A 27,102-nucleotide genomic window follows, 5' to 3' on the forward strand; every position below is an offset into this window, starting at 1 on the left:
CTGACTTGATTTATGTGCAACACTGGACTCGCACTATGGATTGTAAAATTCTATTAAAGTGTTGGTGATGTGTAGTATCTCCATCTAAAGGCTCTAATCAGTGGCAAGAAGAATAGAATCTTTGTTAATGTACCCTTATTGTGGTAATGATCTGCCTTTAATGCTCATGTACATACAGTATGTGGGCATCTGTATAAAAGCTGTGCTGAGTGTATGCTAAAATTGTAATTTGATTGCTCCTGTTATGCACAGAAAGCAATTAATAATACAGTTGGCCCAAAATATTTAAACAAATCTGGAAATTTGGAAAAACATAGTTCATACCCATCAGATTCCACAAGTTAAGGTTTGAGTGGGATGCACCATAATTTGCACACATTGTGTATACAAATTGCTTATGAAATACTAGCTGTGTGTGGTCTTCAGGATAAAAAACAACCTGGAGACTCCCTAGCAGTTTCACTATATTCGTGAACCTGGAGAGTGGACCCAACTGTGCTTGCTGCCCCACTGGCTTCCGTAAAAAGACACTGGCAATACCATATCTTAGCTGTATTGCCGGCATATGAGTCCTATTAATCTTTGTCTCTAAAAAATACCTCCAGATAGACAATGTTGTTAGTGAAAACTTCAAGCTTTGTACCCATTGCTGAGGTGTTTCACTTTCATGTTGTTGAGCTGCGGTGTTTGCTTCCTTTCAACGTTGTGTTTCTTCATCTGTGTCATCAGCACCAGTAGCATCCACTTGCAGAGCCACAGCGCCATACGTCACTGCAGTTGTTGGGGTCTTTCATAGTGAGGTGCGTGCAAGTGCTGAAAAAATTTTAAAGTGCATGCATGCCCCATCTAGTGGTTGTGGTTGAGCGTGAGCAGAGCAGACTGCTCCATACACACACAGGTCTTCCACTTACATACTGTATGTCTAATCATTTTTTCATATACAATTTACTGTATGTTGTATTTTTGCTTATTGCTATTATAATATTACTTTGCTAGCATATCTATTTTTATACATTCTTTGTTTGACTACTATGCTTTATCAGTCATGGAGAAAAGTATTTTGGATTCTGCCCAGGGAAATACTGAGAAAGATCTCATTTGCAGAGATTTCTTAGCTAAAGGCAGGTAAGCTTACAGTTAAACACTAATTGATTTACTGTAAGAAAAAATACATTATCTTAAAGCCATAAAAAGTGTTACCACATTCTGGCAGTTAACAACAACAACATTTATTTCTATAGCATGTTTTCATACAAGTGTATCTTAAGGTGCTTTACAAGATGAAGAAAGAAAAATATAAAAAAGAAATTTGGCAATACTAAGTAACAAAGAATAAAGTAAGGTCTGATGACCAGGAGGACAGAAACCCCCCCCAAAAAAACAATTTGCAGGGTTTCAGAGACTTTGAGACCACCCAGCCCCAGCTGGGCATTCTACCTAACATAAATGATCTAAATCAGTCCTCATGGTTTTCAGGCTTCACATGGAAGAATTAGTTAAGAACTCCATAACCACTGGACACGCTGGGGCATCACAGTCACTGACCTGCCCAACCCTAGCATCTTCCACCTTCCAAACATCTACATACTTTGCAAGCACCTAGAGAAGACAACAGCCGGAGAACCGAGAGCATCTCAGCTAGCAGCAAGTGGAAAGAGAGCAAGACAGAGCATCCTAACTCCTGCAGCTTCAATCCATTCTTCTGATTGTTCTAGTGTGGTATTCCTGGCAGAGGCTGACATTGATTATATGCTGAATGATTCTTGTTGTGGTTATTTGGTCACTTTAGTGGCTTTTTAGCAGTATGGTAATTGGAATGACCTTTTCACTGTGTACTTCACAGCGCTGAAACTGCTCCCTTCCCTGCTAGACACACACCAGTCAAGCAAGTCCAGCCAAATTAGACAACCTTCTCATTTGAACAAATCTCTTTATATTTACCTGGAAAGGCACTTAGCTATTTTAATATATTGATAATTTTTTATGAATTTTTAGAATGTATTAAATTCAAAAACAATTTACAGACTGGGACAGGTATAGACACAGAATCAAAAAAACAGTAATTATTTTGAGGACCACCTTCCAAATAAGGCGATACCCAGTTAGGAGCCCTAAGCAACATTTGTGAACATCTACAGAAAGTTAAAAATCTAGCTAAGACATTGCTTATAGATCTGAATAGTGTTCACCACTATACACTCACATTTCCTAAATAAGAAGCTGGAAATAGTTGGGATTAATTCAAAACTAATTCTGTAGTTGATACAGTTTTCTTGTGGATTTCAGCCAGCTAATGAAATTTAATACTGATTTTCATCCTTGAAAACAATTAACACAGCAATATTGTGTTGTCTCTCCAGTATTATACATTTTGTGCATAAATGAGTGATGATTCAAGAGGTTGATTTTTCAAATATCTTGATTATATGGTACTAGAGTGGCTTATAAAATGTGACTTTCCCTCCCAGGAATGCTTTAATGCTGAGACCTCACATTGCATTAAATGCTAGTGTAATAACTTTCTGAAGGAAACCAAGTCCTTTCCCACATGAAACTAAGTAACATACATGTTTTATTAACACAATCTATACTAATAACTATTAAATGTACATTTTTAATACAAATATTAAGCAAACCTTTTGACCAGTGGGTGAAGCAAATGGAGACTATGAGATGATATGATTGAATTTATTAAATTATTAAAAGAGTTAGTGCAGTGGATCCAGTCTCTTATTTTAAAATGAGTTCAAGAAAAACATGGGATACAGATGGAAACTTGTTAAGTGTAAATTTCTCACAAACATTAGGATGTTTTCCTCACAAAGAGAACCATTGACATGTGAAAGAAGTTACCAAAATGTGTGATAGACAGTAGAACATTAGGGACCTTCAAAACTTGACTTGATGTTATTTTGGAAGAATGAAGTGGATGGACCTGGCAAGCTTTGTTGGGCTGAATGGCCTATTCTCGTCTACATTTTTCTAAGGTTCTAATTAAAGAGTAGCATTTTATGGTACTGCTTTTCACAGATGGAAAAAAGTACAGCCCAATGCAATATTTGAAAGAAGATGCAGCACAGTGGAAATATGAGGGACCCATTTTAAACATTTAAAAAGAACACATCCTCACCAACAGAAAGAAGTGGATAAACATTAAAAAGATGCAAACCAGAAGCACAGCAATCTAATCCAGTGCCAAACAAGGGACTTACCTGGAAATTATACAAAAAGGCTCAAGGTGTAATCCACGTACGTCTGCTGCTGGCAGAATTATTTAGCCTGGGATTTACTGGAGACTTTTTAGCTGAGTTTAGCATTTTGCTGTTTACCACCGATCAATAATTATGAAACACATAGCCCATTGATAGCATAATGGAAGAGTAGGAATAATAATGTAAAGTATTACTGTCAGAGCCTTTTATTACAGGTTTTGTCCCAGGTCATAGTTTGAGGAGTTTTTTTCTTCTAATTAAAATGCAGTGGAAATTATAACCAATATCCATAAATTAGCATGATAGATAGATAGATAGATAGATAGATAGATAGATAGATAGATAGATAGATAGATAGATAGATAGATAGATAGATAGATAGATAGATAGATAGATAGATAGATAGATAGATTTTGTCACCAAGGGGAAATTAAAATTTTATAGATGCTAGAGAAAGAGTGAGGAAAAAACATGTAATGTATAAACAATATAACAAACAACCAACAACATGGCAAACACAAGTAGGAATCTATGACTTGGATACTGCAGATCTGCTTCTGTCAATAACAGGCTTAGATGCCTAGACCTGTCCAGATGTACATTTAAAGGCACAGCTTGTTGTATCCGCAAAAGGAAAATGCTGTTATAATTTAGCTCAGAATAACTAATCATTAAGAGTCTTGAAATCGGAGTGAATCATTTCTGATGCCAAGTTTAAAAAGAAACATCATTATGTAGCCCCCTTGTATGCAGTAACATGGACAAACAGTCAGTACCTCAAAGTCTCGCTCACATTTATTAGCTTTAATTGTAATGTGCTTGATTCATATGCTTTTCATTCACATAAGTTTATCAACCTTCTCCTGCTTTTTCCACGAAACCTATCCAGCATTCAAATAGCATCTGAAATAGGAGTTTCAGTTGGTTAGCCACAGTAAACAAAATACTGTAACTCGCCATGAGATATAACAATTCCTTCAAAAGTAAAATATATAAAATAGTATAGTATAGTATATCAAATAGTTTAACACTATGCAAAATACGTTAACATTGCATACTTTGAAGATCAAACCTTTCTCTGAAACTAGATTTTCTTTCTGAAAAATAAGTGCCAAAGTAAATGTAAATAAAAATAATACCAATTATTTTGCAAACTAAGGGGGTTTAATGGTATTTTAATACAATTAGTAACAACCTCTTATGTACTAAAAAGTAATTTTCATACTCAGATTTGTACCAGATCGGTTGAGGCCCAGGTTAACAACAGCGACCACCAGTAATTTTAGCCAACATGTGGAGATAGTGAATCCACAAGTGAAATGGATTAGCAAGGAGGAATTAAAGACAGCTATGAAGAGGATGAAGAATGGACAGGCCATTGGTTCCTGTGGAAGCATGGAAGTGTTTAAGAGAGATGACAGTGGATTTTTCACTAGATTGTTTAATGGAACCTTGGAAAATGAAAGGATGCCAGAGGAGTGGAGAAGAAGTGTACTGGTACCAATTTTTAAGAATTTTAAGAAGAAGAAATCAGGGGGTTAAAATTGATGAGCCACAGCATGAAGTTATGGGAGAGAGTTGTGGAAGCTAGGTTAAGAAAGGAGGTGATGATTAATGAGCAGCAGTATGGTTTCATGCTAGGAAAGAGCACCACAGATGTAATGTTTTCTGAGAATGTTGATGGAGAAGTATAGAGAAGGCCAGAAGGAGCTGCATTGCATCTTTGTGGACTTGGAGAAAGCATATGACAGGGTGCCTCGAGAGGAGTTGTGGTATTGTATGAGGAAGTCAAGAGTGGCAGAGAAGTATGTAAGAGTGGTACAGGATATGTACAAGGGAAGTATGACAGTGGTGAAGTCTGTGGTAGGAGTGACGGATGCATTCATTGTGGTGGTGGGATTACATGAGGGATCAGCTCTGAGCCCTTTCCTATTTGCAATGGTGATGGACAAGTTGACAGATGAGATTAGACAGGAGTCCCCGTGGACTTTGATGTTTGCTGATAACATTGTAATCTGCAGCGAGAGTAGGGAGCAGGTTAAGGAAACCCTGGAGTGATGGAGATATGCTCTGGAGAGGAAAGGAATTAAGGTCACTAGGAATAAGACAGAATACATGTGTGTAAATGAGAGGGAGGTCAGTGGAATGGTGAGGATGCGGGGAATAGAGTGGGCAAAGGTGGATGAGTTTAAATACTTGGGATTAACAGTACAGAGTAACAGGGATTGTAGAAGAGAAGTGAAAAAGAGGCTGGGTGGAATGGGAGAAAAAGAGTGTGTGGAGTAATTTGTGACATAAGGGTATCAGCAAGAGAGAAGGGGAAGGTCTACAGGATCGTAATGAGACCAGCTATGTTATATGGACTAGAGATGGTGGCACTGACCAAGAAAACAGGAGACAGTGCTGGAGGTGGCAGAGTTAAAGATGTTAAGATTTGAATTAGGTGTGACAAGGATGGACAGGATTAGAAATTAGTACATTAGAGGGTCAGCTCAGGTTGAACAATTTGGAGACAAAGTTAGAGGGGTGAGATTGCGTTGGTTTGGACATGTGCAGAGGAGAGATGCTGAGTATATTGGGAGAAGGATGTTAAGGATAGAGCTGCCCGGCAAGAGGAAGAGAGGAAGGCCTAAGAGAAGGTTTATGGATGTGGTGAGAAAAGATATGCAGGTGATGGTGTAACAGAACAAGATGCAGAAGACAGGAAAATATGGAAAAAGATGATCCGCTGTGCCAACCCCTAACGGGAGCAGCTGAAAGAAGAAGAAGAAGACCTTTGCCAAACGTCCAGGCTTTCAGGAGCTGCTTATATAGTTTATTCAGCTATGTCAACCCCCTCTGACATGTGCTCGGCCACCCAAGGAATGTGTCCCCCTCAGGTCCGAACCCTGGGACGCTACAATATTTTGAGCTCTTTAATGAACAAATTAGAAATTTTATGTTTCTGACTTTTTATTATTTAGTATGCATGTAAATTTCACATTCTTCCGTTTCCTGATACACATATGACACAGAAGTCTTTTCTTTCCTGACCCAAACAGCGTTCAATAATAGTATACGTTCCAACCCATAGACATAGAATTACTAGACGGCACATGACCAGCAACATCGTACGTCACCGTCGCCGCCATATTGCGAGTGGCACTGCTGTGGAGTGAAGTAATGGATAAAGATGCCTCACGCATGTGCTGCTTGTGATTGTACAAACCACTGTACCTCTAAACCAGATCCCGGGGGATTACATTTCATAGGTAAGGATGAACAATTGTTTTGGTTATATTTGGCCATTAGAAAATCCCGTTTTATAATCTTAACTATAGCTACGCCAGGCTAAGATAGCAAAGCTATGCATTTATGTACTCAAGTGAGCCTCCAAACAACGTTTTGGCTAAACGTATTTAGTCACTAACTATGTAGATTGTTGTTAGCTGTTAATTTTTCTCAAACTTTTAAGGTTTCCCAAAGAAATCCACCTCAGGAAGCAGTGGGAGGTAGTCCTTGGACAGGATTTTGAGAAAGCTGTCCTGTGATGTGTGCCGTGCTAGTTTGGTAACAGATGCCGTACCGGCATCATATGATCAAAGCTACCACTTGCTCACATTAAAAAACAAAGGAGGTTTGATGATTCCTTCTGAGGGTACAGTCAAGGTGGTCAAAGTAGCTGAGCGTGTTTTTCGACAGTCGACATTTGGGCAAGCTGTCAGTGTATCTTTGATCAATCAGTTTGTTTGGGCTGAGATTGGTCAGATGATGTGTTTCTTCTCAAGGAGAACATGGAGGAAACACAGATTGAAATTGACAACCATCATTTTATGCTCATGTCTTTAGTTGTGTCTGTCTTCCACAAACTAAGGCTGCACCATATTGCCAGACTGAATACTCTCAAATTACAGAGTGGCAACACACGGAAAAGGCTATGTAAGACAGTTCTGTTTCATGGATTTTAGATCCTATTCTGTATATATTTAAGTAACCACATTGTGTGTGTGTGTGTGCATGTGTGAGAGAGATTGAGAGAGGAATGAATGAAATGTTTTCATAAATTATTAAGCTAGTTTGTATAAAATAAAATTGTTTATTTTTGTCATTGAGTGTATCATTTCACTGTTGAAAGAAAGACAAACAAAGTTAACTGGCAGTAACAGTGCAAAATTCACAATTGGTATGTCAGTTTGAAAAGATAAGTTTTTAGGGGAGTTTTAAAATGTGTTATTGAATTGAGTTGACGTATATCACAGGGAAGAGAATTCCCGAGTTGAGGAGCACTATGAGAGATGCTCGAGCTCCCATAGCACTGAGTTTGATGTGTGGTACAGAAAGTAGAGGTGCAGATGAGGATCTGAGTGAGCGGGAGGGAGTGTAAGTCTGCGGGAGATCAGTGAGGTTGTGGAGAGCTTTAAATGTTAAGAGCAGTACAGTATTTAGTATTGTATTCTGTAGTTAAGAGGGAGCCAGTGAAGTTGAGAGAGAATACAGGTAGGTGTAACATGTTCAGTGGATTTAGAACAGCAGGTTATTATCCTGGCAGCAGAATTTTGAAGAAGTTGTAAGCGATGGATAAGTTTTTGTGGGATGCAAGATAGAATACAATTACAGTAATCTATACGTGAGGTGACTCGGGCATTAACCAATACTTCAGTGTTGTGTTGTGTAACAACAGGACAAAGTCTGGAAATGTTTTGGAGATGGAAGAAGGCAGTCCGAGAAATGTTACTGATATGGGAGGAATTATTTAATAATAATAATAACATTAATAATAATAATAAGAAGAAGAAGAAGAAGAATTATTATTATTATTATTTAATAATTGCCATTATTAATGTATGTAGAGAAAAGCCAAGCAAAATAACACCTTTTATTGGCTAACTAGAAAGATTACAATATGCAAGCTTTCGAGGCAACTCAGGCCCCTTCTTCAGGCAAGATGTAATACAGAAACTGAAGTGTCCTATGTTTATATACACACTCTAGGACAAGAAACAACATTGGTAAATATTTAAATGAGAGATTTTGAATGTAAAAAATTAATAGATTCATTCAGGCTAGGGTTAATTTAGCAAGAGAGAAAAGAACAATGTATTGTCAAGATCTCTGGATAAGATAACTGTCCAACAAAGTCTTTTGAAGTTTGTAATGAGTTTTTTCAAAACAATGTGGGTCTGTAGACAGGTTGTCTGTCATTCTGAGAGATGTAAACAATCCTCATATCTGGCCATAAAACTCTTGTCTTTATTCTATCCATGTTGTAAAGTATTAAATTTTAGCATGAGTTTAACTTCCCATTCTTTTCTCTCTTGCTGTGTTTTGAAGTTGCCCATAAGCACTGTGACCTTAAAGTCCTTCTCACAGTGTCCATGGCTGTTGAAGTGGGCCGCCACAGGAACATCTGTGTGGCCATGTTTAATGTGGAACCTGTGTAAGTTCATTCTCTGGCGGAGTGTTTGTCCAGTTTCTCCCACATAGAATGCAGTGTCAGGACATTTCATGCAGAAAATTAGGTAGACTACATTAGATGATCTGCAGGAAAATGATCCCTTGATGTGATGTTCAAGTCGGCAGTGTGGAATAACTATACGGTCTGTATCATAGATGTGGGCACATGTTTTGCATCTTTTCTGTAGGCATGGAGATGTGCCATTTTCTGTTAGTTCACTTAGGGAGCCTCGGACAATTAATTGTTGAAGGTTTGGTGGTTGTCTGTATGCCAGGAGGGGAGGTTCAGGAAATACATTTTTCAGTGTTTGGTCATTGTTTAGTATTGGCTGAAGTTCTTTTATAATTTTAATTTTTAGTGTTTCAAGATGTGGGTTGTAGGTGACAACAAGGGGGATGCGATCCTTGTTGTCTTTGTTTTTATATTCAAGAAGGTTGTCTCTGGGTATGGCAGTAGCTCTTCTTATTTGAGTGTCTGTTGTTTTCGGGGTGTAACCTTGTTTGATGAAATCTTGTCTGAGCTCCTGCAGTTGTTGATCCCGGTCTGTTGGGTCTGAGCAAATACGATTGTACCGTATTGCTTGGCTGAAAATAATGGAGCGCCTTATATGCTTGGGGTGGAAGCTATCATTTTTCAGGTAGGTCCGTCTGTCTGTCGGTTTGTGAAAAATAGAAGTTACAAGGGTGTTGTCTTTCAGTTGAACGGTGGTGTCAAGGAAGCTGACTTCTGTTTTTGAGTAATTCAGCTTCAGCTTTATGTTGGGGTGAAAACAATCATATTCATTACCTGAAAAATGATAGCTTCCACCCCAAGCATATAAGGCGCTCCATTATTTTCAGCCAAGCAATACGGTACAATCACATCAAGGGATCATTTTCCTGCAGATCATCTAATGTAGTCTACCTAATTTTCTGCATGAAATGTCCTGACACTGCACTCTATGTGGGAGAAACTGGACAAACACTCCGCCAGAGAATGAACTTACACAGGTTCCACATTAAACATGGCAACACAGATGTTCCTGTGGCGGCCCACTTCAACAGCCATGGACACTGTGAGAAGGACTTTAAAGTCACAGTGCTTATAGGCAACTTCAAAACACAGCAAGAGAGAAAAGAATGGGAAGTTAAACTCATGCTAAAATTTAATACTTTACAACATGGATTGAATAAAGACAAGAGTTTTATGGCCAGATATGAGGATTGTTTACATCTCTCAGAATAACAGACAACCTGTCTACAGACCCACATTGTTTTGAAAAAACTCATTACAAACTTCAAAAGACTTTGTTGGACAGTTATGTTATCCAGAGATCTTGACAATACATTGTTCTTTTCTCTCTTGCTAAATTAACCCTAGCCTGAATGAATCTATTAATTTTTTACATTCAAAATCTCTCATTTAAATATTTACCAATGTTGTTTCTTGTCCTAGAGTGTGTATATAAACATAGGAAACTTCAGTTTCTGTATTACATCTTGCCTGAAGAAGGGGCCTGAGTTGCCTCGAAAGCTTGCATATTGTAATCTTTCTAGTTAGCCAATAAAAGGTGTCATTTTGCTTGGCTTTTCTCTACATTCATAATGGCTAACACGGTACAACACCCTAGTACCGGTACTACCATTATTAATGAATAAATGGATATAAATAATTGCATTTAAACGATTCGCCAAAATCTGTTGTATGTATACGATTCTGTTTTAAACATTATTGTTTTTTCATCAGAAAATCCGTTTTCCACCTTTACCCGTATTAGTTTAAATGGCACTTTTGCCCCTCGCAGTATGACGGACGCGCTGACATATCGTGTCGACTGGGCAACACAGTGAATGCGGCGTCTATCTATATACTGTATGTCTATGTTCCGACCTGTCACGAGGAACTTGGTGACGTAAACTAGTCTTTTACGTCATCAGACTGCGCAAGGCACCCTAGCATTCCACGTGAGTAGTTAAGCACACGCTATAGCTGAAAATGGCGTCCAGTAAGCTGCCGCCTGAAATTCAATTTGCCCAAAAACTTGCTTCTAACGAAACGGATGTAAGGAAACGAGCAATAACGAAGCTGAGAAAGTATATGAAGATGAGATCCCAAAAATCATCCGGTAATTTAATGATCAATAAGTAGTAAGCAGTGTTGTTTTATTAGTATACTGCACGATGCGCGAGATATGTATCGCATATTATTGATGAAAAGTGTAACATTTTTGTAAGTTTTTTTTTTTTCAGACTCGGTAGTACTATTAGCAATTGATATAATCAGAGGAGAATATTTTTTTTGTACTAATACGGAACTAAAGTTTTATAAATGACAGTCCGAAAGAGTTTATGTACTTGCTGGGTACATTTTTTCTGTCGTAGAAGACAATCTGTGAATGTTACCTATATGACGCATTTATCAAATTATAACGAGCTGTTGCTTTAAACTGAGCTATGCACAGTGGTGAAATACAGTTCCAGAACGAAAGGTAAATGATTAGGGGTCAAGTACTGGTGTGTGTTGATGGCGTGTAAATGAACTGTGTTATGAGATTGGTGAAATCAGTTGAAACGAAATTGGTGTAACGATGAATTCGCCCGGCGAAATACAAACTGTATAGGTAATTGAAAGAATACAGGGACAGCAGAAGGGTATTTACTCGCATTACCTTTTTACAACACTTTTATCTAGTATTGCTATTTAGAATAATCGCTTGTGGTCAACTCCTCACATATGGATCATGCGATTTTCAATTTTACTTTTATATTTTGTTCCGTTGCATTGAGGCAGAAGTATTCTGTGGAAAATGTAATGAACAGTGAGTTGCAAATCTGAATATTTTCTATGACCTAAACCAAACTAATCAGATTTTTTCCCCTATGTTAATGTCCAACACTGTGACAGAGGACTGAAACTATTTATTAGATCTTTGCAGCTCAAATCACTCTCAGTCCCTACACTGTAAGGAGAGTAACTGAGGCTAAGTTGCTTGTTGCTCCATCAATAGTGTGGTTTTAATGGACAGGTCAATAAAATCAAGTCAACTTTGTGTGCTAATCTGAGGTGAGTGTGGACCAAGCATTTTCTTAAAATACCAACTTTTTAAGAATATTCCAGTGGTGCTGGATGTTATTTTTAGTTGAGTAGAGTCCCCTCCTCGAGCTAACTGAAATTTCCAACCCCCAGGTCAACAAGATAGGTAGAGTTGGATGTGCTCTTTATAAGAATATTTGCATAAGGATGACAAATAATACTTAATTCAGCATGTCTATTAATTAATTCAGCATTTTCGTGGAACTTAATAAAGAGATTAAAATATCTTATGTTCTGTGTTTTAAATAATTAACTTTTGTTAAACAATTTAACAGTAACTTAGAAAATCAGCTATCTAGTTGAGAACATCTTTTATGTCACCACCATTAGTTTCTTTGACATGTTTTATTCGCATCAGCAGTAAAGCATGACTGTTGTGAGGTGTTATGGCCTTGACTTTTTTCTTTGCTCTTATCTACGTAAGCACATTCGGGTAGTTCCCAGTTTGAATTTCCGTGGAAGCTTGACTCTGGCTATGTTCCCATTTGCCTCTGATGCAGTTTATGATTGAATCCCTTATATAGCTTGCATTTGTGTAAATGTAGGAAGGGTGAGTCTCATAAAGTAATCCTTTCCATCAATTTACTGTACCATTGTTTGTTGCTAATGTATTATCTCATAGGACCATAATGTTTACAAAATAAACCCTTGAGTCAGTAGTGTGTATAGATTATTTGTTTAATATAGTTTCTGTACTTATTTAATGAATTCCTTTTGTGATGTACAAAATTGAGCCATGCGTAACATTTCCACATCATGTAAATGTAAACATTTGCAATGCTTATGACTTAAGCTAAATTTATGTTCCTAAACATCAATGTATACACAGATTTTATGGAGAATTTGGGTTAGTTACCATTTTTGGAACAACATCTGCATTTACTGCAGAGTTTCTCTTTAGTAAGGATGAAATATGACAGTTCTCACCAGAATCTCATAGGCAAAAGAGTTGTTTTTGTTGGTGATTACATTTGCAGTAGTGAAAGACCAAAATATTGCTAAGGCTTAAGAGTTATGCTTTGGGGGCAATTATCTTTCAGAATTACAGTGCATCCGGAAAGTATTCACAGCGCATCACTTTTTCCACATTTTATGATGTTCCAGCCTTATTCCAAAATGGATTAAATTCATTTTTTTCCTCAGAATTCTACACACAACACCCCATAATGACAACGTGAAATAAGTTTACTTGCGATTTTTGCAAATTTATTAAAAATAAAAAAATTGAGAAAGCACATGTACATACTGTAAGTATTCACATCCTTTGCCATGAAGCTCAAAATTGAGCTCAGATGCATCCTGTTTCCCCTGATCATCCTTGAGATGTTTCTGCAGCTTAATTGGAGTCCATCTGTGGTAAATTCAGTTGATTGGACATGATTTGGAAAGGCACACATCTGTCTATATAAGGTCTCACAGTTGACAGTTCAGTTCGGAGCACAAACCAAGCATGAAGTCAAAGGAATTGTCTGTAGACCTCCGAGACATGATTGTCTCTAGGCACAAATCTGGGGAAGGTTACAGAAAAATTTCTGCTGCTTTAAAGGTCCCAATGAGCACAGTGGCCTCCATCATCCGTAAGTGGAAGAAGTTCGAAACCACCAGGACTCTCCCTAAAGCTGGCCGGCCATCTAAATTGAGCGATCGGGGGAGAAGGGCCTTAGTCAGGGAGGTGACCAAGAACCCGATGGTCACTCTGTCAGAGCTCCAGAGGTGGAGAGAGGAGAACCTTCCAGAAGGACCACCATCTCTGCAGCAATCCACCAATCAGGCCTGTATGGTAGAGTGGCCAGTCGGAAGCCACTCCTTAGTAAAAGGCACATGGCAGCCCGCCTGGAGTTTGCTGAAAGGCACCTGAAGGACTCTCAGACCATGAGAAAGAAAATTCTCTGGTCTGATGAGACAAAGATTGAACTCTTTGGTGTGAATGCCAGGCCTCACGTTTGGAAGAAACCAGGCACCGCTCATCACCAGGCCAATACCATCCCTACAGTGAAGCATGATGGTGGCAGCATCATGCTGTGGAGATGGTTTTTAGCGGCAGGAACTGGGAGACTAGTCAGGATAAAGGGAAAGATGACTGCAGCAATGTACAGAGACATCCTGGATGAAAACCTGCTCCAGAGCGCTCTTGACCTCAGACTGGGGTGACGGTTCATCTTTCAGCAGGACAACGACCCTAAGCACACAGCCAAGATATCAAAGAAATGGCTTCAGGACAACTCTGTGAATGTCCTTGAGTGGCCCAGCCAGAGCCCAGACTTGAATCCGATTGAACATCTCTGGAGAGATCTTAAAATGACTGTGCACCGATGCTTCCCATCCAACCTGATGGAGCTTGAGAGGTGCTGCAAAGAGGAATGGGCGAAACTGGCCAAGGATAGGTGTGCCAAGCTTGTGGCATCGTATTCAAAAAGACTCGAGGCTGTAATTGCTGTCAGAGGTGCATCGACAAAGTATTGAGCAAAGGCTGTGAATACTTACGTACATGTGATTTCTCAGTTTTTTTATTTTTAATAAATTTGCAAAAACCTCAAGTAAACCTTTTTCACGTTGTCATTATGGGGTGTTGTGTGTAGAATTCTGAGGGAAAAAATGAATTTAATCCATTTTGGAATAAGGCTGCAACATAACAAAATGTGGAAAAAGTGATGCGCTGTGAATACTTTCCGGATGCACTGTAGGTCTTCATTTCTTACAATGACAGTAATAATGTTAAGATAAATTGTTGCAGATTTAGAAATATGACTGCATTCCCACATTGTCACAGTGAAAACTGGGCAAAGCTTCATAACATCTATCTAAGAACTTCTGTTCTGTGGAATAAGTGAGTTAACATCATCAACTTTCCATTTGTTTGATTAGCTTGAGGGAGCAGAGTTAGGTAAATGAAGGGGTAAGGCATGCAAATTTGATCAAAGTTTGTAATCTATATTTGACCCCCTCTAATTGATTAATAATTGTTAAAGAGATACTCTGCCTAATCCTAATAAAAAATGCAAGAACAATTTTATCTCAACATATTTTACTTGTACATTATGCATCTAAGGATTTGATGTAAAGTTAAATGATAATAGTGTCACAAAATCTGTATGCATTACTGGAAAGTGTTTTATGCATTTTTGTTTGGGAATCGCATCTTATTGATTGATTGTGATTGGGAGTCTGTCATTTGTGCAGTCTGTTCACTGTGAAGCTAACAGCTGAATAACACCTGCTGTTATACTATTACTGTTATGGATATGCTCAAGTCACCGCTCACCAATTTTGCCAGGTTTAAGAGCACTACTTTTGTCACAAACCAACATGGTCACTTTGTTGCTGTGGAGACTCACAAACGGATACTATCCAATCTTGCCGATTAGCTACATGCCTTGTTGGAAAATTTTGTCTGATTATACCTGGTAGTATTTCACCATGTAATTGTGTTTTATTGTTATTCAGCTCTAAGTTGTTTGTGCAATGATAATCAGTTTTGATTTCTAGATTTTTGACTCTGGATAGCTGGGTGTTTGATTCTTGCATCTTGTCACTAAGATGTTGTGCACAGTTGGTGACTGCACTTTTTCACCTGATAAAATCAGACAGAATGGAAAAGGCACTAGGGTGTCAGTGAATGAGTTATGGTTAAAAAAAAACCATTACAATTAAAGCTAAAATATGTTATTCAATTACTGAAACACTGACTGAATTTGTCCATGTTACTTTCTAGGGAGATAACTGATTTATGATTATTAAATTCTGGAACAGAAATGATTCACTGTGTACTAATATTCTAATGAGTGAATCATTCTGACCTTTGAATGCTGCTGATTTGACCAGGAGGACACCAGAACGAATAAAAAGCATGTTGGGTTTGTGGACAAATGTGATTAATTGCCAAACGCCTTGCAGTCAGTCATGTTAATTAGTAACATGGTGTCTTCTATCACAATATACTCACTGTTGGTTATTTTCCACTACTACTCAATTCCTTCTTGCTGTTCTTGCTTCAGTTGTTGAAGCATTATTATGAATTTATGCTGTTTTTTTGTTTTTTTTTTGCATTATAATACAGCTGTTTGCAGCAAATCTAGTCACCTTTTTGTTGAAAATGCCTCCAAACCAAGCTAAATTCAACAGACTTCAATTTACCAAAACTGTCCGTTGATTTCCATGATGTAAAATGATAATACCGTACAGTATATTTAGTTTAAACACCATGTCATGCATCACTTTAATTGACCATGTCTTTCAGTAAGTCTACATCAGAGTTTTCAAACCAACATGGCAATTTGTTTTTTAATACAAATTATAATGAATCATATAATCTGCTATTTTGGTTTAAACAATCAAAAAGTTATTCAAGCATTGGTTAATTAGTGAAATCCCTAGCTTATATTCAAGTCAAAAGAATTTTAAAGTTTTGCTTCTAAGAAATTGAATGTAGGAGGGGTTAAATTACCTACATATCAACAAAACAAATCTTAAAGAATTGGAAGTCAAGTGTGTGGCACAATTTATCTGTGTTTGAAATGATTTTCTGACTTTGATTATTTTAATTTTGTAAAGGTGGCTTTAATTACAATGAACTTCTAAAGATATGGAAAGGCCTCTTCTATTGTATGTGGATGCAAGATAAACCTCTTTTGCAGGTTAGTACTTCTGCTTCTTTTTTCATTGATATATGCTTGAAAAAAACCTAGAAATAGAAACATCTATTTCATTTTTTTTGCTTGATAATCTGTTACAACTACAATTATTTGTGGTCTATTGGGATAATGGTGCTTAAAATATTTTTGAATAGTCTGCAGACCACTGCCTTTAACATAAATTGCTAAGCTGAAATTAAATTTTTGGAAGTAAGAATATCGTATATGTGAAAATTGTTTCAGTGCTTATTTGTATGAATTGTTCATTATGAAATAATAAAATAAATAGGGTTAATGTGGATTTCTATTTAGTCCACAGTATCACTGAGCATTTGTTGCAGTCGTTTTGGATGGAGCACATTATTGTGTTGATGAAGTGGAGGTGGTTGATAGCTTTCCTTTCTGCTTTTCCTGTGACTGACCACCACAAACACCAAAGCAACTCACAGTAAAACTGTCGGGTTATGCCATTTGAGGCTTGTTATCAATGTGGACTACTGTATAATTTTTAACATTATATTAAAAAAAATCTTCACATGGTTTTGTGGGTGTGAGCTTAGACTGAGAATTTCTTTGGTATTGTAAAAATCACTATGCTTCTGTTAGAGCATTACAACAGCCTAGATGAGAACAGACCATTCAGCTCAACAAAGTTTGCTAGTCTTATCCACTTAATTTTTCTAAAATAACATTAAGTGTAGTTTTAAGTCCCTAAAGTCCTGCTGTCCACCAGACTACTTGGTAGCTTATTTCAAGCGTCTGTGCTCCTCTGTGTAAAGAAAAACTTCCTAAAGTTTGTGGGAAATTTACCTTTAACTCTGTCCCCATGTTCTTGCTGAACTCATTTTAAAATAATCTCGATCCACTGTACTAATTCCCTCATAATTTTAAACACTTCTCCTCTTAATCTTACTTTTCTTAAACTGAAAAGACACAGCTGTTTTAATCTTTCCTCATAGCTCATTTCCTGTAGCCCTGGAATTGGCCTAGTCACTCTTCTGTGTACTTTTTCTAGCACTGATTTGTCATTTTTGTAGCCTGGAGAGCAACACTGTGCACAGTTCTCCAGAGGAGGCGTAACCAGTGCATTATAAAGCTTGAACATAACCTCCTTGGATTTGTACTCCACACATTGTGCTATATAACCTAACATTCTGTTAGCCTTATTAATGGCTTCTGAACACTGTCTGGAAGTTGATATTGTAGAATCCACTATGACTCCTAATACCTTCTCATAAGGTGTACTTTCGATTTTCAGACCTCATTGTGCATTCAAACCTAACATTTTTATTTCCTATGTGTAATACTTTACATTTACTGACATTAAATGTCATCTGCCACAAATCCTCCCAAACCTTTATGCTGTTCAATTCCTTCTGTAATGATTTAAAAGATTCCAAATTATCTACCAGTCCACCTACAGTATCTTGGTATCATCTGCAAACTTAACCAGCTTATTACTTATATCTAGAGGTGGGCGGTATGACCAAAATTCTATATCACGGTATTTTTCTAAATTCTGCCGGTTTCACGGTATTAGACGGTGGATGTTAACCACATTTTCCACTGCAATTACTGCAGTAGACTGGCTAAGAATAACCTATTCGACTGTTATGAGAATTGTACATCGTACAAAAACACATTTTAATGTGCACACAAGTATTAATCCAGGTTTGCATGGCCCCATAAAGTGATAGTTTTCAAGGGGGTGGCCCTAAAGAGAAGGAATCACATTGCATGACAGATGCAGTCAAAATATAGAACCTTTTAATTGAACAAATTTTGCAAAAGCTTAAACTATGATTTTGACAACATATTTTCAACCATCCAAAGAGGCATTTAGACTTAGTAAAATATCCAGAGGTGTTTGTCAAAAGTTGGATTGCACCGAACACGTCTTAGAAAAGGAATAAATAGTAAATATGTTTTGTAAACCAACTACACTTTCTGTTAATGTTAACAATCTCTGTCCACTGACACGTTAAAGTGACTTTTTAAACAATTTTACTATCATTAAACTGCATAATATTTAAACTGATAAATAATAACAATAAAATACATAATAGTATTACTGATAGCTGCACCATTACTTCAAGGCTTCAAGCCCAGGTGCATTACACGGTATTCACCAAATTAAATTAAAATAAAATAAAACAAGTGCAACTTGGTGATGACATCTTACCGACTGTACCATCATTTAGGCAAACTGCATTAATATGGACCTTGCTTCAAGCTAAGCTATATACATAAATAATAAAACTGCAATTTGCATTTATAATGCTGTTTGTGGTATAGCCCTATGGAAGCGCATTATGGCCACTGTGAAAAAAAAAATATGGACACAGAAGAAAAAAACAAACTATATGTCGAGAATAAATTCGACATGTTGACTTTATTCTCGACATTTCCACTTTAATGTTGACGCTTATGTCAAGATTAAAGTCGACATTTCCACTTTATTCTCATAGTTTATTTTATAATTAAAGTAGAATGTTGTAAACTAAACTTCATCCTAAAATCAATGTTTAATTTACTAGATTTTCTCAAACCCCGTCATAACTTAATGCAGCACATCAAATACTTTGTGTTAAGTGTTCCCCGACCCAGTCGTTAATCACTACGCTTCTTAAACTGACTTCCTCCGCACTAAGAGCAGGCGCCTGCAGCAATCACCGCACAGAATCCATTCACTTCATGATATTCCTGCTCTCTACCAAAACCCCAGTTCCTGTCTTTCCTTTTTCTTTCTCCACATTACCAATCACCACATGATAAACGTCTTTGTGAAATTAAAACTAGTTATTAACTTAGCCGACGGAGTGTTCAGAACTTTAAAAATATCTTCGTTATACATGTTTAATTATGCCATCCATTCAGAGTTGCGCCCATCTCTGAATGAGTCGCCAGCACATCGCAGGATGAATACAAGCAAAACATACACTAGCAAGTACAAAAACAAGTACAACTGGGCTTGCAGTATTATCCAGTAGTATAGAAACAGTATTTACACATCTGACCTTTTAAAACTAAAGTATCTCCAGGCGACGGACGTGACTCCTTTTTTTCGGCAAAAGTTCTTCTGTTCATCATGTTCAACTTTATTGTCGGCTTCAGTTTCGGAATGCTCTCTGTCCATTTTTCACATTTCACAGAACTTTAATTTATTTGCGCATTTATTTATTTATTTATTTTTGTCCGAAATAGTCCTCCATATACCTATGCTACCGCCCACTATTTGGTGGTGTAGCAGTGAAAAAGAGCCCTAGTGCAACAAATCTGTGTTTAGCGGTGTAGCAGTGAAAAGGTCCCCACTTGAACAGTTTCCCGCTCCACCACGTTCCGAATGTCATTTAGGCAATTTAAACCGGTGTTGCGGTATAAGAAAAATCCATATCATAAAAAAAAATAAACGGTTTTCGGTATGAACCGGTATACCGCCCAGCACTACTTTTATCCCTATCTAAATCATTTACATATGTTTAATTATTTGTTTTTATATATATAATATTAAAAACAGCAGTAGCCCTAGCACTGATCCCTGTGGAACAACACTCTTAACATCAGCCAATTCTGATAAGGTTCTTTGCACCATCATCCTCTGCTTCCTATTTCTTAGCCAATTCTGTACCCATCTAAAAACATCACCCTGAACTCCAACTTCTTTTAGTTTGATGCCCATCTTCCCATGTGGCACCTTATCAATTCTTATGCTCCACTTTGATCATATCCTTTTGTTGCTTATTCATAGAATTCCAGCATATTGGTAAAACACAACATCCCTCTTCTGAACCCATGCTAAATATTCAGAAAAACTCCTGTACTTGCCACGTGCTGCACAATCTTATCTTTAATAAATTCTTTCATTCATTTTCCTGTGGTGCATGTTAAGCTTATTGTCCTATAGCTGCTTGGATCTGCCCAGTCACCCTTTTTCCAGTCCTTCAGAATCTCCCCAATGCGCAGTGACTTCCTAAAAATATGTGTCAAGGGTTTGTATATGTACTCGCTAGCCTTCTTAAGAACTCGAGGGTAAATATTATCTGGTCCTGGTAATTTGTTTGATTTCAGCCTATTTAATTTGAGCATCACTTTTTCCTGTACAATTTCCAAATAACTCAGAACCTCCTTAGCAGTCCCATTAACCTCTGTAAGGTATTCTACTTCCGCACATGCAAAGACCTCAGAAAAATGGGAGTTCAGAGCATCTGCTCTTTCACTGTTTGTGTTTTGCATTCCTCCTTTACTATTCCTGATGTACTTCACCTCCTCCTTGACTGTTCCTTTACTACTAAAATCCTGAAAGAATCGCTTTGGGTTGTCTTAGCTGTTATGTTCCTTTCTGTCTTTTATCCTCCCTAATATTCTTCTTAATGGTTGCCCTCATGTTCTCATATGATTCACATTGGAGTTATTAGTCCTGTATGCCTTATTCCCATGTTTTTTCTTTTCAGTTTGTTTTTAATCTCTTTACTAACCCACTGCAGTCTTTTTAAATTTCCTACTAATTCCAAATTTAGGTATGTACCTATCCTGCATTACATGTAAAATATTTTTAAACCTATTTCACTGCTGGCTGTCTCCATACTTATACTTAGGTTTATCCTAGTAAGTATCTTCAGCTTACCCGTAACTAAAGCCTGTAAGTGTCTGCTAAACACTGTCAATCATTGACTCTTCAGATGATTTTTGCAGTTTTAACTTTTCAGCAGGCAACATACAGTATACTATAAACAAGAAAATAATTGCAGTTAACATATTTTAATACACAAAACTCAACTTTGGCCACTTGCTCAGTTGACACAGTGCAACACTGCTGTCTGCTTCAGTATCAAAACATTTTGATTACCACTGTTTTTTTTCCAATTTTAGTGGCACATCACTCAACTTATATTGCTAACATAATTGATATTTAAAAGATTGTTGATTGTTTTGTTTTGCCACTCTTATGTAAAAGGGTACTGTATAAAAACAGATTTGTTTTTCTTTTAGTAACAAGCAGTTTGCTAGTGGTAAAGTGGCAAATAAAGTTAATAAAAATAATTAATCCGTTCACATTTGTTTAAGCAATAGTTTACAAATGCCTGAGACATTACTAGTTTTTTGTGCACAGATGTTTTTTCTTTTTATTTCAGGAGGAATTGTCACATGTTATTTCACGGCTAATGCATTCTTTACAGAATATTGATGCACGTAAGTGATTGCTTTTAGTTTTTCTTGGAATTCTTTATGTCTTAATTTTACAGAACTTTGCTCTGGTTGGGGTTAGACTCTTGTTTTTTCAGGATAGTGTTCTTTATAGATTGATTGTAAAATACGTTACACAAGTTACGCCAATTTTTTGTGTTTGGTTGTACACTATATTACTTTCTTGAAAGCAAATAAAAAAAAATACATAACTTTGCTGCAACTATCTTTAAAGACTAGTTTTACTCTGTAACACTTTTTATATTTTAAGTACCAATTTTGTTTTGTTGTTTTTCTTCTGACCATAAAGTATATATTAAAAAAAAAAAAAAAAAATTATCTGTCTTGCTTTGGAATGTTCCTTATTTATTTGGTTATTTTCCTTGTTGGATATCATTACTAATTACTTCATGGTGAAACCTGCACAGCATAGATGTCCTAGAACTGCAATGAAAATCTATCGGCATTACTCAGAGTCCAGAGTGAGAGAGAGAATGGCATTTTATGAGGAAGCAGAAATACATTTATTCAAGCTCGCATATTACAGTTTATATATAAAAAGTACAAAGTGATAGAGTATGCATACATCTTTAAAAATGAAGTCTTTGAATATATGTCAGTAAGTAGTTATAAAGTAGTCTAAGCTTTTGTTTACAGTTATCTGATATGTGCTTCACACATTGCTGTTTTCACTATAAAATGTTTATTAGAAAACACTAAAACCAGTACCCAAAGAGAAGTAGTACCAAGATTATATTGGAGTAAATGCAGGTATTTCACACAGTGATATATTTCTGTAATGGTTAAGTAGTAGAAGTATTCATTTTTGTTATTTCCTGTGGCAGTTAAATAAACATATTTAAAGCAATGTGATTTTGTGGCTTTTCTTAATTTCACTGATTGAAATCATGAGCATGATAAAGGCGACATTATGTTTACTCGAGATTGTATCGATGTAGTGGCTTTATGTACACAGTACCATATATACTCACATATAAGGCTTATACGCCTGTTCAAAAATGTGACACTTAATATTTTTTTTCTTATTTACTAGGGGGCTCCGCCCCCCTGCTCGCTTCGCTCGCCAACCCCTGTGTTTGGTTTACCAGTGTGGGGAACAGCACGGACACAGACAGGCAGACACGTTCATGTCACCCAACACACGTTTATTTACAACTATTACTATTTACATTTGTGCCACACAACCCACAGACTTCCCCAAAGTCCAGGCCAAACCACGATGCCTCACTCTTCAGGCCGCCTCCTGTCTCTCCTTCTAAGACTCGTCCTCTTCCACCCGACTCCAGCCTCAAATGAAGGGAGGTGGCCACTTTTATTCATACCCGGATGTGCTCCAGGCGTGCACCAGCAATCTTCCATCCGACACGCCCCAGTGTGGCGGAAGTGCTGGCTGTCTCCCCGGATGCACTCCGGGTGTTCCCTCTCTTCTTCCCCCCAGCACTTCCTGGTGTGGCAGAAGTGCTTGGGTCCAGGGTCCATCAGGCACAGCCATGGGCCCCTACAGGGTTGGGCTTCCAAGCCCTGTACCCGTGGCCCCCATCACAACCAGGGCGGACGCCCCCTCACGGTCTGGAGGAGGAATGAACCCTCCTCCTGTCTTCCTGGGCGTCCCGGCCTCGCATGAGCCCCGTCCGGGTGCCACACCAGATGTACAATACAATTTATTTTTTGTATAGCCCAAAATCACACAAGAAGTGCCGCAATGAGCTTTAACAGGCCCTGCCTCTTGACAGCCCCCCAGCCTTGACCCTCTAAGAAGACCAGAAAAAACTCCAAAAAAAAACCCTTGTAGGGAAAAAATGGAAGAAACCTTGGGAAAGGCAGTTGAAAAAGAGAACCCTTTCCAGGTAGGTTTGGGGTGGGCAATGGGTGTCAAAAAGAAGGGGGTCAATACAATCTATATTACTAAACGAAGGTTGTATATATGCATGGATGCCAGAGGCCAGACGCACCGAAGCGCACGCACACTGCGCCTCGGCACCCCAGAGTCAGTAAGTGGCGCCCAAACAACACAACACAACCTGTAAACTAAACTTGAGGTAAAGCGTGCATGCCAACAAGTTGCCATGGTGACCTATTTAAACATAGGCATAGAATAACTAGACACCTCATGACCAGCAGAATCGTATGACAACGTCGCCGCCATATTGTGAGTGGCACTGCTGTGGAGTGAAGTAATGAATAATGTGCTGCTTGGGATTGTACAAACCGCTGTACGCTCCAAACCAGATCCCGGGGGATTACATTTCATAGGTACAATGAAACAATTGTTTTGGTTATATTTGGCCATTAGAAAATCCCGTTTTATAATCTTCAGCTAAGCCAGGCTAAGCTAGCAAAAGCTATGTATTTATGTGCTCAAGTGAGCCTCCAATGTTTTGCCTAAACGTATTTAGTCACTAACTATGTAGATTGTTGTTAGCTGTTAACATTTCTCAAACTTGATGATGTTTTTTTTTAAGGAGCACATTGAGGAAACACAGTTTGAAATTGACAACCATCATTTTATGCTCATGTCTTTAGTTGTGTCTGTCTTCCACAAACTAAGGTTGCACCATATTGCCAGACTGAATACTCTCAAATTACAGGATCTGAGTGAGCGAGACGGACTGTAAGTCTGTAGGAGAACAGTGAGGTTGTGGAGAGCTTTAAATGTTAAGAGCGGTATTTAGTATTGTATTCTGTAGTTAACAGGGAGCCAGTGAAGTTGAGAGAAAGTAGGTGTAATATGTTCAGTGGATTTAGAACAGCAGTATATTATCCTGGCAGCAGAATTTTGAAGAAGTTGTAAGTGATGCAGAAGTTTTTGTGGGATGTCAGATAGAATAGCATTACAGTAATCCCTCGCTATATCGCGCTTCGCCTTTCGCGCCTTCACTCCATCGCGGATTTTATATGTAAGCATATTTAAATATATATCGCGGATTTTTTGCTGGTTCGCGGATTTCTGCGGACAATAGGTCTTTTAATTTCTCGTACATGCTTCCTCAGTTGGTTTGCCCAGTTGATTTCATACAAGGGACGCTATTGGCAGATGGCTGAGAAGCTACCCAGCTTACTTTTCTCTGTGTCTCTTGCGCTGACTTTCTCTGATCCTGACGTAGGGGGATTGAGCAGTGGGGCTGTTCGCACACCTAGACGATACGGATGCTCGTCTAAAAATGCTGAAAGATTATCTTCACGTTGCTATCTTTTGTGCAGCTGCTTCCTGAAACGACATGCTGCACAGTGCTTCGCATACTTAAAACCTCAAAGGGCACGTATTGATTTTTGCTTGAAAAACAAACTCTGTCTCTCTATCTCTCTCTCTCTCTCTCTCTCTCTCTCTCTCTCTCTCTCTGTCTGCTCCTGACGGAGGGGGTGTGAGCTGCCGCCTTCAACAGCTTTGTGCCGCGGTGCTTCGCATACTTAAGCCAAACAGCCCTATTGATTTGTTTGCTTTTCTCTCTCTGTGACTTTATATGCTGCTGACGGGCACTCCTTTGAAGAGGAAGATATGTTTGCATTCTTTTAATTGTGAGACGGAACTGTCATCTCTGTCTTGTCATGGAGCACAGTTTAAACTTTTGAAAAAGAGACAAATGTTTGTTTGCAGTGTTTGAATAACGTTCCTGTCTCTCTACAACCTCGTGTGTTTCTGCGCAAATCTGTGACCCAAGCATGACAATATAAAAATAACCATATAAACATATGGTTTCTACTTCGCGGATTTTCTTATTTCACGGGTGGCTCTGGAACGCAACCCCCGCGATGGAGGAGGGATTACTGTATAGTAATCTATACGTGAGGTGACTCGGGCATTAAACAATACTTCAGTACTGTGTTGCGTAAGAACAGGACAAAGTCTGGAAATGTTTCGAAGATAGAAGAAGGCAGTCCCCGAAATGTTACTTATATGGGAGGAAATATTTAATAATAATAATTATAATTATCATTATTCAATAATTGCCATTATTAGTGTATAAATGGATATAAATAATTGCAGTTAAACAATTCACCAAAATCTGTTGTATGTAAACGATACTGTTTTAAACGTTATTGTTTTTTCATCAGAAAACCCGGTTTCCACGTCTACCTGTATTAGTTTAAATGCCACTTTTGCCACTTGCAAAAAGGCTGACGTATCGTGTCGACTGGGAAACACAGTGAATGCGCCGTCTATCTATATATGTCTATGTATTTAAACTTGAGGTAGTGGTGACTACTGACAGTGCTAGCAGTCAGCTACTCCAAATTGCCAGCGGACAGTGTTCTTCACTCCACAGTACCAGCAGCTACTCCACTACACAGTGCCACCAGTCAGTGTGCTCAAATCCACTGTGCCAGCACTCAGTGTGGCAGCTGTCAGTGTGGCTTATTTAAATCACATTTAGGTAATTCAGTATTAAATGTAAGTTCAATTATGATTCCTAACAGCAAACGACTTCTAGCTAACATACCCATAGAAAAATAAAAGCGAGACTGCATAGATAAAAACAGTGAATGAAGGCGCCTACAACGTGCTTCTGAAACACCAGAACCAAAGGAGTCATGGCTCCAAAAAGAAACAGCTTTAGTACAAATATATTTATTTAATTAAATGAAAACTTTCCCAGGACGCTCCCACCCTCCATGGTTTTTCATCCCTACAAAGATTGGAGGGAACAGAAAGTAATTGCCATTCTTGGATTTGCGATTCTCTAGAGAATCGGGGGTTTACTGGTACAGTACAATACATAGAACAGAATAAATCCTCAATACAGTATAAAAATAAAAGTTCTAGAAGTACGGAATAGAATTTCACATTATATGATATCACATAATATGATTTGGATTTGTTTTAAGTCCTGGAGACCTCATTCATCAACCTACCTCCCCCATTTTGCCATTCCACATCTGAAATAGCGCTAATCCGATGAAAGGACCCCTCATTCCCACGTCACCATTCATCAGGGATGACTTTACCTTAGGCAGGCAATCTACAATTTAAAGAGATTATTTTCTTGGGAATTGTTACATATGCATTATTTTCACTTTTACTTTAAAAACTTTTATAAAAACAATACTTGTTTCTTTATTTCCTGCCCCGCATGTGGTTACATCTCTTTCTTGCCAGACATATAATACTGCTCGTGTTGCGAAGGGTGTTGCGGCTGAACGTACGCTAAGGATATGCCTTTGGATCATTTGCTGTCTTTTTGCTGCTTGCAAGCTGCCTCTTCTGCCTGTCGCATGTTGTTGTTTTAAGAGCTGGGAGCACATGATGCTTGACTGCCAAAAGCAATCCAGCAACTGCTACCTTAGAGGTCTGTTGACTTGTTTTAAATGGTGGCTCACTGCCTGGTCTCACGTGACGTTGTAAAAGCAATACCTGTCTTATTTCTGGCCCCGGGCCCGGTTGAATTCTTTCTTGCAGGACGTATAACGCTGCTCGCGTTTGAAGGGCAGTCCCCCCCCCCCTCCCTCCTCCCGATCTTCTTTAAAGCCTGTACAGCCACTGTCCTTTTTGCTACGGCCCTGGGACAATCTCTTGGCACCAAGTCTCATGTTTACGGTCTCCTTGGTCTCG

At 38.1% G+C, this 27,102-nt stretch overlaps 1 protein-coding gene across 2 annotated transcripts in view; it reads left to right on the top strand.

Annotated features, from left to right (window-relative positions):
* Nucleotides 1-10,583: 10,583 nt before the first annotated feature.
* The window catches only part of LOC114650721 (ribosomal RNA processing protein 1 homolog A-like), a 61,937-nt gene continuing 45,418 nt past the window's right edge, over nt 10,584-27,102 (top strand). The window contains exons 1-3 of one of the 2 annotated variants that reach the window (XM_028800528.2): nt 10,584-10,750; nt 16,270-16,352; nt 21,482-21,539. In XM_028800528.2, the coding sequence (XP_028656361.1) occupies nt 10,621-10,750; nt 16,270-16,352; nt 21,482-21,539 (271 nt within the window). In that variant the 5' untranslated portion in view covers nt 10,584-10,620. Of the gene's footprint in view, nt 10,773-16,269; nt 16,353-21,481; nt 21,540-27,102 lie in introns of both variants that reach the window. The other variant, XM_028800529.2, reaches the window with a different exon arrangement.

This window comes from Erpetoichthys calabaricus, chromosome 4, assembly GCF_900747795.2.
Source record: "Erpetoichthys calabaricus chromosome 4, fErpCal1.3, whole genome shotgun sequence".
In the NCBI taxonomy this organism is placed as follows: domain Eukaryota; kingdom Metazoa; phylum Chordata; class Cladistia; order Polypteriformes; family Polypteridae; genus Erpetoichthys; species Erpetoichthys calabaricus.